Source organism: Tupaia chinensis, unplaced genomic scaffold (assembly GCF_000334495.1).
Source record: "Tupaia chinensis unplaced genomic scaffold, TupChi_1.0 Scaffold144602_1, whole genome shotgun sequence".
Taxonomy (NCBI): domain Eukaryota; kingdom Metazoa; phylum Chordata; class Mammalia; order Scandentia; family Tupaiidae; genus Tupaia; species Tupaia belangeri.
In genome coordinates this window covers 780,360-791,658 of record NW_006204462.1, presented here as the reverse complement: position 1 = coordinate 791,658, position 11,299 = coordinate 780,360, and the positions used below count along the sequence as shown (strand labels likewise).

Below are 11,299 nucleotides of genomic sequence, written 5' to 3'. Positions count from 1 at the left end.
TGTGGCGCCCCCAAGGAAATGGAGTCCTACTACCAGGAGATCTGAAGAGCCGGCCGCGACGGACTCCCCAGCTCCTGTCATGTTCTCTGGGCCCCGGCAGACATGAACTTGAACAGGTACAAGGGTTTATGCTTTTACTCTTCATTTCTTTCTTTCCATGTAAGCTTCGAATGTATTTGAGGCAATGTCCAAACTTTCAATTAATTGGTAAATGCCTTCAAAGTTAAAAAATAAAGCCGGTGGGGACATTGAAGAGGGGTATTTGTGGTAGTGTTGCCACACAGAGGGGGCTGATTCCGCCATGCCTGCTGAGTGTGAAGGACTCGCTAACCCAGGACCTGGATGTCACAGAGCGCCTGTGGCGTGCCACCCTGTCAGCGGGCAGGTCTCAGGCCTGCTCACGTGTGCACCTTCAGCGGGGCCACTGTGGATGTCGTTGGCTTCGCTTCTGGTTCTTTCTCTGTGACTGCGACTGTGCCAGTCCGTCAGACTGACCCGCTTGTCTCCTTGGTGAGTCCCACGAGAACGTGCACCTCTCCTTGACGGCATGAGAATGATCACGCTAGGCTGCCCTGCTTCGTGCCGTGTGGACACTCACATTGAGATGCAGGAAACCCCTTCTCCGCGAGGGCTCTGCGAGTCTTTCGTTGGTACTTAAGTTCGGGAGAGTCATCAGAAAGGAAAGCTTCCTGAGCAGTTCTAGAGGCAGGGTTTCCCAGCCGGTCCTCTCATCCCGGGGGAGCTATCTGGGAGAAAACCCTGTGCGCGGTAACTGCCAGGGCTGCAGGGAAGGTTGTTCAGAAGGCACCTCCACGTGCGGAGCAAGCTGAGCTCTGGAGGGGCACATTAGGTCATGTCACTGCAGTAGAGTGGAAGAGGTTCCTACCCTACACAGTTTGGCTTGGTTTTAAAACGATGTTTTCTTTTGAATGCCCACCTGTGTTCCAAGGATTGCGCTGTGTCTTGGTGACCCAGTCGTGAGTAAGAGCAGACGTGGTGCCTGCGTTTGTAGCGGGTCGTCGAGACAGTCATGGCGTACTTTCCCGTGGCTGTCCACGCGGAAGTGGTCACGGCGTCCCCGATGTCCTGCTGGACTCACCGTGTAACCAGCGGGAGGCACACAGTCACAGACTCGTGGGGTCGTTTCCTTGTGCTCTTTTTGCACGTGAAAGTTCAGTAATCAACAGTTTTTTGAAAAGGAGTCATGCAGATACGGTCGTACCTTTGTCCCAGAGTCTGCAGGAAGTCCTGGGGAGAGCTAGGAAGGCTAGCGCACGGGGTGGGCGTGCGCAGCAGCAGGTGGGGGTTGCCGGGCTACCGGGCCAGACGTCTCCTGAGGAAGAGGCATCTTACACTAGAATCTGACAGAGGGACTGGTCCAGCGCTTGTGTATAATGTATTTATCTCAGAGCCCCAGCCCAGGCCCAGTGCCCGCATTGGCTGGGATTTTATGTACTCACAACCAACAGTTACTGTAATATTTTTACTAAAGAGGGTAACTTGCAAACTAATTTTAATTCAATAAATTTTCGACTCTTAACCAATTTCTTTTAAGACATTGTATTTAAAATCTTTTTAGTTGCTCATACTCTGTAGAATATTGTCTTTCAACTATCTTAGTAGTCCCAGAAGATAACCGTCCACTTCACTTGCAGGTAGAGCTGCTGAGTGTCACTGATGAGAGTAGTCGCACGGAGATGCTCTGAGCACCCTGAGGAGAGGGCAGCCCCGAGAGCGGGCATTTTCCTTTTCCTCCTGTCCAAGGAGGAAGGCGTGTTGAGCTGATAGAGAGCAAGTAGAACAAAGCCAAAAGGAGCTGACCTCTGGCCTGGGCTAGGAGGCGAGTGGGGCTGGCCACAGCATGAGGGTCAGCAGTGAAGGACTGGGGCCGGGCCGGCAGGCGTGGGGTGGTCCTGAGCAGCAGCCCCTTCTTGGTGTGGACTTGGCAGGACGCCTGAGGGTCGTGCGGGGCCACCTGGGTCACTGAGGGGAGTGTCATGGGCTGTGTCACCTCTGAGATCGCATGAGCGAACGGCTGAAATCTGTTCAGCTCAGACTTTCACTTACTCTCGGAAAGATGTACCAAGATGTTAGAGATTGTCGTCATACAGCAGATTAAAAAGTCTTTAATGTTATGTAACAGCTTTAAATAAATTCAGTATTATGGCAGAAGGAAAAAGCAGAAACGAGCTATCATCGGTTGAGGAGAGAACTTACTTCTGACCGCTCCTTGGTGCCCTGCAGTGTGGATGGTACAGACAGGCGGTTAGGAGGGCCGACAGACGGAAGCCCCTCTGCAGGCCGGGAGCTTCTGTTAGTGCTCTTGTAGAAAATAAAGACCAAGCCTTTACCGATAGGAGGTGAGAACTCATGTCCTAGAGGAGGGACCAGCAGCTGGCGTAACGGCTATGTCGCTGGACTCCCACGTAGTCAACCGCGGTTTGAGTCCCAGACCCGGTGGCTTAAACTCATGCCGGGCGTGTGTGTGTGCGTGCCCAAGATCCCGAGAGGAGAATGGAGGAGAGGGGATTGTGGTGTGAGGCCTCTCCCCGGGGGGGTGATTTCTCGCTTTCTATCGCTCTGGCTCTGTCTTTCTGGTGAGCGCACGCGCCCTATAGCAAAAAAATAAGGAGGAGAGGGGATTGTGGTGTGACCATCCCTCCTGGGGGGTGATTTCTCGCTTTCTATCTCTCTGTCTCTGTCTTTCTGGTGAGCGCAGACGCCCTATAGCAAAAAAATAAAAAACCTCTCCATATGTCCTAGAGGAAGGCTGGGTAGAAGCCGACACGCCCTTATCAAAGTGAAAAATCCGTAGGACTCACAGTAACTTGTCAAAGGTTGCTGAAGAATGGGTATTTGAGGATCAGCAGATTGCGGAGTGCTTACGTCACTGGACTCCCATGTTGTCGACTATGGTTCAAGTCTAGGAACAGTGGCTTAAAAACCCATGTGTGGTGCATGCCCAAGATCCTGAGAGGAGAATGGAGGAGAAGGGATTGCAGTGTGGTCTTCCCCCCCCGGGGGGGCGTTAGTTCTTGCTTTGTCTCTCTGTCTCTTACCTCTTCAGCGAGTATACAACCCCTGTAGCAAAAATCTCTCTCTCAAAAAACAAAAACTGCTAATATGCATTTCTGTGCTGTTCCTAATCAACAGGCACCGCCTTACCGAGATAGCCAATGAAAAGTTTCGCTCACACAAATTAAAGATGATGGCAAAGATGGAGAAGTACCTTCACTCCAGCAGGTGTAGACGGAGGTGTGTGTCATTCACTCTACATCAGTTAACATGGATTTACAGATTGTGTTCTAAGAGAACGTTTTGTGGGTTGGTTCAGCCAGTAATGTGGTTGTTAAGGTGAGTGGGTCTCACATGGTCAACCATGTGGTTTGATTCCCAGACCCGGTGGGTGCATGTGCATGTGTGCCCAAAGTCTTGAAAGGAGGAAGATGAGAAGGGATTGTGGCACAACAGTCTCCCAAGGGATGTGCTCTCTCCCTTTCTCTTTCGCGCTCTCTCTGTCTTCGCTGAGTGCACACACCCTCTGGCAAGTTTGGAAAAAGAAGAAACTTGCTAAATAATTACAGGTGTTAGAAATATTAGTTGGTAGTACATGCATGCTGAAGTTTTAAGGCCACTGTCTTGTACCTGAGTAAGCCGGCGTAAACACAGCTGCTCCTTATGAGTGCCCTGTTTCACCTCCATGGACTTAGGGACCCCTCTCCGTCTGTGTGAGTCCCGGGAACCCTGTTTCTTAGCCTCGGTGGCTTTCCCCGGTTGGTTGGTACTCACTACCCGGCGCGTCAGGGTCACACGCGTTTCATCGGTAAGTTCGCACTCTGTCGTGCCCCGTAGGAGTAAACGAGAGACTGCACTGGCTTTCTCTTACTGCGGGGGGTGCCCTGTGCCTTTCTGGTGTGTGTCTCAGGCTTTTGTATGGGTAAAGTCGCATTGTTTACTGTGGTGTGCGCGACACCGTGGCACCAGCGTACCGCAGGTGTCGCCTTAAAGCCCCTCGGCGAGGAGTGCCTATAACGAGGTCACAGGTGAATCTAGGAATGACGATTTTGCTTCGGCATTTTCAGTAATGAACTTAACATGTGTCTTGTTTAATTTAAAATCGTCTTTTGGACAGAATCATCTTGTCTCATTTTGAAGACAAAGAGCTACGAAAAGCCTCCTTGGGCGTCACGGGGACTGAAAGGTGCTGCGACAACTGCAGGTCCAGGTAAAGGTCGCTTCTAGCAGACACTTCAGTCTCTGCTTTTCCTCCTTTTAAAGTCATATTTAACTGGCATTTTCTTGACTGATGTAGTACATTTATTTAAAGACAAAAACAAAATTTAATTTTAAAGAAATAAAGCAGTGGGACCAGCAGTTGGTGTAATGGCTATGTTGCTGGACTCCCATGTAGTCAACCGTGGTTTGAGTTCCAAACCCAGCGGCTTAAACTCACTCTGGGTGCTTGTGCGTGTGTGCCCAAGATCCCGAGAGGAGAATGGAGGAAAAGGGGTTGCAGCGTGGACATCCCCAATGGAGGAAAAGGGGTTGTGGTGTGGACATCCCCGTGGGGGTGATTTCTCACTTTCTGTCTCTCTGTCTGTCTCTGTCTTTCTGGTGAACGCACATGCCCTATAGCAAAAACCTCTCCAAAAAAAGAAAAGAAAAGAAATACATCAGCGACACGGTAAACAAAGTGTCACCGAGTTAAAAGTTACATCGAGTGAAATTATCTACTGGGTAGTTGGAAAAGTCACGACACTTTTTTGCATAGAAATACATGTCATTACTGGGGCTGGGAGATGCCGTGGTGGTCAAGGGCACTGGGCTCCTACATGACTGACCATGGTTCGAGTACTGGACCTGACGGCTTGCTTTCTCACTCCTTACCCCCCCACTCTGTCCCTGTCTGGTCAGATTTAAATAAATAAGCACATAAATTAAAAATTAAAATAATTAAAAAAAAACACATCATGACTTTTCCAATGGCCAGCGTAAGATGGATTAAAATGTGACCCTGTCCTGTAAGCTGCCCATGAGGTGTCCAGTGTGAGAGTAATTGTATAGGCAGGTTAAAAAACAATGAAACATTAAATTCTATGAAAACAGATCAGAGAAAACTGAAGCTGTCTTAATACCGGGCAGTGGGTTTCAGAGCAAAGGCTTCCACCGGGGTAAAGAAGGACGCCGCGTGATGTGGAAGGGTCGGTCCCCGGTCTGAGCACACAGGGAGTGTGTGCTGGTAGAGAGCATATGTGTGCGCGTGAGAGGGCCACGCGGTGTGAGACGTGTCCTCTGTGACCCATATCCTCGGCCATGTGGGTCCTGGCTACATGCGCAGCATTTTCAGGCTGACCTGGGGTCGGAACCTGAGGGTGGCCGTGTGGCTTCCAGCACTGCACTGAAGTTGGCTCTTCTACCGACTGCCAGGCTAGGCCAGTTGTGCTTAAGGAACAATTATTGCATAGGAGACTTTTTTTTTTTTAAGTTATAAACTTTTCCCCCAGAAACAGAACAAAACTTTTCCTCCAACACAGCCTAACACAGAAGTCCACCGTTTCCACAGTGGAGCAGAAAGCTGCAGCTGTGACCCTGAGCTCTGCTTGCCTGGCCTCCTCTTCCTCCCTCCAAGGTCGGGAGGCTCCTCCCTGAGATGGCCTGTGCTGCTCTGTGACCCGCAGCGCAGTTCGGCTTTGGTTTTTCACGGCTGCCGTGAACTTTACTTGTCACTTCGGAAGCAGCCGGCACGCTGGAGGTGCTGTCTACTTGGCTCACTGTCATGCCGAGTCTCCTTATTTCTAAGTACAGGCCGTGGCCACACCCTGGCCTTCTGATACCCTGTCATTTTACTCAGGTTGGGCCGCTGCCCCTCTGTGGAGGACCCGGACGATGCCCTCCAGGACTTTGGCCTGCAGGCATTCCAGCTGCTGTCTGCTGTGGCCACCTTAGGCGAGAGGTTTGGAGTGAGGCTCCCGATACTATTCCTCCGAGGGTCTGTAAGTACATCTGACAGCCTCCGTAGCTCTTCTGTTACGCCGTTATGCTCTCCTTAGAGATTCGCTGCGCCATGACGAGCTTTGGCTGCAGATAAATTACTAGGAGCTTGGAGAGTCAGAGTCCCAGTGAGACCGAGGGCCGTCCCTTCTGAGAAAGCCCGCCTTGGCGGGGCTGAGGCTCAGGTGCGCCTTGGTCTAGAAGCAGGGTCAGCCCTAGATCAGCCCTTCTCGGCATAATTAAGGGAAGTTAACTTTCATGTGTCAAGGGGCACCTAGTGGAGAACCAAACTGCATCTTTCCGTGTCCGGGAAAATTATTGCGGTTAAATTATTTGAGCAAAGTTTTGGTCTCAGGGATTGTTTTGTGAATGTCTAATACGTGTTTGGCAGCATTTTTGCTTTTTCCTTCTATTCTCTTTTCTAACAGAAGTGTTTAAAATCCCAGGAAAATGTCTTCCTCTTTTCTTTTGCTTTACCAATGAATATCAGTTTGATTGAGCTACTTTCTATTCTCAGTGAGGAGCTGGCAAGCTTTATGCTCCCAGCCGTGGCCAGCTTTGAGGAAGACTCAAACCGCAGTGTCTGGGACTTCCCTACTGACCCTTCATATATGTGGGTTATCCTGATTTAGAAGGCTACAGGGGAGGCCAAGTGACACATGTTGATATTAGAATAAACAAATCAAGACTGGGAAATAGTTTACCTGGCAAACGTGCATTTATTGAGAGTGTACGTAAAAATCTTACATTGTACGTAGAATCTTAAAAATCATTTATGAAGGGACCAGCAGTTAACGTCATGGCTATGTTGCTGGACTCCCACGTAGTCGATCACGGTTCGAGTCCCAGGACCCAGTGGCTTAAACTCTCACTGGGCGCATGTGCGTGCATGCCCAAGATTCCTAGAGGAGAATGGAGGAAAAGGGATTGCAGCATGGCCATTCCCCCTGGGGGGTGATTTCTCGCCTTCTGTCTCTGTTTCTGTCTTTCTCGCGAGTGCACACGCCCTATAGCAAACAACTGATGCCCCCCCAAAAAAAATAATAATTTATGCCAACAGTTTAAAATCAAGTACTTGAATGTTCATGTAAATATTTTTTGAGTTTTTATTTGGTTAGAAACGAACATTTAAGTTGATTGTGAAATATTTTTAATGGTATATTTGGAAACTTTTATTAACTTCAGGACTGATGTTTTTAGATTTTGATGGAGTTTAAAGTTTTGTTTTTTTTTAATTACAAGTTTGATTAGAAATTTCATTGTGTAAGAGTGGTACTGTGTTTTCTTAGGTGAAGACTTGTAGCAAGGGACAGCTCAACTGTAATTGCTATCTGTGAAAGTGTCTAGTCTCTGCCACCTTCAAGACCTGTGTCTCCCAGCTGGAGGTACAGTTTACCACAATTACCCCGTTTTAATTTGATAGGACTCTGTCGTACCCAGTGTCAACAAGGAGGTGCCAGCAGGCCCCTCCACAGCTGCCCTGGCCCGGCCACAGGAGGGATCGGGTTTCACCTGTTATTTGAAAACCAAGTCAGGCAGCCTGCTTGACAGTCTCTTCTGGGAGTTCTCAAATTAAGAAGTTGATCCTTTGTGAAATTTTATATACCCTTGCTAGATCAAAGTGTAAAACTTTGTAAAAAGTGCCACTTCGTGAGAGTTTGCAGACACTCGGTGCTCTGAAATGAGGCAGGTGTTCCCCGTCTGGTGATCTTGTCTGCTGGGGTATTGCACTAAAAATTATCATAATTCCTCTGAGAACTTAGTGAGTTGTTCCCCTACAACTAATTTAGGAAAAATGAGTATCTTTGTAGGTGATTTTGATCTGCACACTGGTAAGAGTGTTGGGCCGAGAGCCGCTGGTGTTCGGTGAAGGGGTGGTTGTGTAAATCCGTGCACGTGCAGTCCCATCAGCACAGGGCCCTCTCTTTGGCAGGGTTTCCTAGGTTGTGTAGAGGCACATAGCCTGCAGCTGGTGACTGCAGTTAAACGTTTTGCTTTAAAGCTCGGTTTTGATCAGAGACGAGACAGTGGCAGTGCTGCCCGAGGAAGTCCACGTCAGCCGTCTAGGCCGCTCCCTGGGAGCCTTCCAGGCCTCGTGAGCGCTCTCAGGTGTGCAGTGGCCGTGGCTTTGGAGAAGCAGAGACAGCCCCTGACTTGTGTGACCAGGAGGCTGTGAAACCGCCTTCCTGACCACCTTACCACCCTGCTGTGGCTCCCAAACTAGGCAACGCTTTCAAATCTCCAGAAAGTGTGTGCACTCGTCAGGGAGACAGAGACAGGGAGCACGGCAGAGGGAGAGACCACCCACTGCCCCGTGGGTGGTCACCCCGAACCCCTTCGCCGCCTCTCCTCCATCCTGACAGGATTCTGAGTGTGCCACCGGCCGACACCCCAACCGCGCATGGCCCCTAGGCTGCAGGCCCGGCTGGACGACTCTGCTGTGAGGGGGACCTGTCCACAGGTGGCCGTTGGGGCTGCCGTGGCTTTCCCTCTCTGGTTTCAGACTGTCCGAGAGGACATGTCACCCGTTCTAACGTTCCGGACAGACGGTTCCCCGGGACTGGAAGTATTCCACGCGAGAACAGCTGCTTTATCTTCTGGTGCTATTTGCACGAGGAGCCGCAGCCCTCAGTGACTTCCTGGAGCCCAGAGTGCAGCTGTGAGCTTTGTCCCGGCTGGTAGAACTAGCGGTGTGCCTCGGACACTGGGGTGCACTGGTGCCGGCAGCCCCCAGGGTTCCCGCTTCCCGAGCTGTAGTCGAACTGCCCACCCACTGCCTGCGCCCACCTCTGTGGACACTCTGGCACTTCAGGGCCAGGGCTGGACTGGGCGAGACTCACCACCTCACGGAAGGTGCTGGCAGAGGGAGCAGGCAGCGCTCAGCACACAGCACACCGCACAGCGCAGGGGTGGCCACGGCGGGCAGTGCGGCCGGAGCTCGGGAGGGAGCCTGCCCGGGGCCGGAGAGGTCTGTGCAGGTGTCGCCCGGACTTGGTGTTTTGTGAGGGATCCAGGCAGTGGTGGCGAGATTGCCAGTGTTGCCCGCCGGACGTTGGGGGAGGAGGCAGGGAGGGTCCAGCTGGAGGGGAAGGCAGAGGCAGTCCTGAGGCTGCTGGAAAGGGGAGGGAGCCCCTTTCTGCAGCCCGCCCGCCCGTGCCGTCTGCTCTGCGATGCAGACTCTGGGCCCAAGCTCGGAACTGGGGTATCTCCATGAGGGTGGCGGCCACCAAGCCTCCTGCTGGCCCTGGTCCCAGGACTGGGCCTGCCACACAGGCCTGCCGGGGCAGGGTGCCCTCCCGGGCCCTGCCGTGCTGGCCGGAGTTCACGTGAGGACGTGGCGAGGTTTTCTCCCGCCAGTACTGCTGCGGAATCCTGCCTTTCTCAGAAACACCGAGGACGTGTGTGTGTGCTCTGGCTGGTCCCTCTCTTGCTCTCCCACCTGCTCGCCGCAGGAGTTCCACGTTTCCTGAGGTGAGAGTTTTGGGACTCTTCTTTTTTTTTTTTCAACCTTTTCTTTAGGCATGGCCCCCTCCTGTCGACCTCCTGGCTGTGACCCTGTGCCACCAGGCTGGCTCTTTATCAGACAGGATCTAGGGTGCCACCCCGGCAGGCCCCCAGCTGCAGGCCTCCCGTGGTGGCCTCCCAAGTCACAGGACTGCAGGAGAACTCTGCTGTGCCTGGCCTCCAGTGCAGCTCGGTAAGGGAGAGAATAAGGCGCAGACCCTCACTGGGGTGTCACCTGTCATCGGGAGGCGTCGTGCCCAGAGCTGCAGGAGTAGAGGACTGTGCACCTCTCCCCCTCCCCTCCGCGGGCAGTGACGGCCTCGACCGGGCCAGGCTTTACTCTGCGCAGACGCGGCGTCCCCAGTCCCAGCCCGCTGCTCCTTGTGCTCGCCTAGCACTTCCCAGCAAGGTTTTCAGGGGGGGTCTGCGGTCGGCGAGCACGTGTGTGTGCCGCATCGAGGCCTCCTTGACAGCCCATGGCCAGGCCCCGTGTCTCAGGAGCAGCTTCCTCATCTAGACAGCCCTGCTGTGTCGGAGGGCGCCCGGAAACAAGGGTCGTGGGGACATATCCTGGGCATGCGACAGGCAGACCACCTTGCAGGGAGCGGAGGGCGCTCTGCTCCGCGGAGGAAGCATCCGTCCATTGTGTGAAGCCCCTTCCCATATTCTGCCGCAGCCCTGCTTTTAGGAAGTGTTACTTGGTCCAATTCTGATTCTAGCTGAAAAGGAATATTATCCTTTAAAACGGGCCTTTTTTTTTCTATTTTTTATCAGAGAGCAATCTCTCTCCTCTGCTCAGTGGTTGCCATGGAAACCAGACTGCAGACTTACTCAGTGCAGTGTCCAGAGCTTATTGATCACAAGGGAAGGCACCGCCACTCCATTCGGGTGGGAAAGAGGCTCAGTGTCCCCCGCTAGTGGACGAGCTCGTTCCTGCCAGGCCACTCCTGCTCGTGAGGGGACAGCAGGGACAGCACCTGAGTGCAGGTGTGTGTCTGCGGGGCTGTGTGCGTGCACGCGTGCACGGTGTGGCGGTGAGCACGTGGGGCTCGCACCTGGAGGCCTGGCCGCCCCAGCTGCAGTGCGGACCTCAGGCCGCATTCTCGCAGCTTTGGCCGGGGCTGGCTGCTAGCAGCGTGAGTGACCCGGGCCCAGGACAGACCCGGACCTCAGCGCTCCGCCCGGCCCAGGCCCAGGACAGACCCGGACCTCAGCGCTCTGCCCGGCCCAGGCCCAGGACAGATCCAGACCTCAGTGCTCCGCCCGGCTCTGATCTGTGCTGCCCAGTCAGCCTGTGTTTAATAACGTGACAGTATTTATTTAAGGTATGCAGTATGGCATATGAGACCGCACATGCACACGTGTATGGCTGCCATGTGTGCCTGCACGTGTGTATGTAACATGGCCTCTGTGGGACATAGCCACCGCTGCTCACGTGACCTTGTTTTTGTTAGCTGGCAAAAGCCTCACAGAAGCGCTCACCCAGCGAGGTCTCCATGGCAGCTCAGGCCCCTTAACCATAGCCCTCAGCCTGCTCACCTGCAAGGGTGCTGTCTCACTGAGGCGGTCCCTCGAGTCAGGGTTCACCGAGGCAGCAGCTGCTGGCAAAGACAAAGGAGCCCCGGGCCCGGCAGGTGGCATGAGGCCAAGGGCACTGGACTCCCACGTGGCTGACGGCAGTTTGAGTCCCGGACCTGGTAGCTTGCTTTCTCACTTTCCCTCTCTCCTTTCTCACTCTGTCCCTCTCTGGTCAAATTAAAAAATAAATAAAATAAATAAATACATAAAAACAAAAAAGAAGGGG

General features: G+C 52.9%; 1 protein-coding gene across 1 annotated transcript in view; it reads left to right on the top strand.

Moving 5' to 3' along the window:
- Positions 1–11,299, top strand: part of WRN (WRN RecQ like helicase) — a 124,040-nt gene that overhangs the window by 83,201 nt on the left and 29,540 nt on the right. The window contains exons 23-26 of the mRNA XM_027767765.1: positions 44–116; positions 3,154–3,255; positions 4,133–4,225; positions 5,852–5,993. Of these exons, the coding sequence (XP_027623566.1) occupies positions 44–116; positions 3,154–3,255; positions 4,133–4,225; positions 5,852–5,993 (410 nt within the window). The remainder of the gene's footprint in view (positions 1–43; positions 117–3,153; positions 3,256–4,132; positions 4,226–5,851; positions 5,994–11,299) is intronic.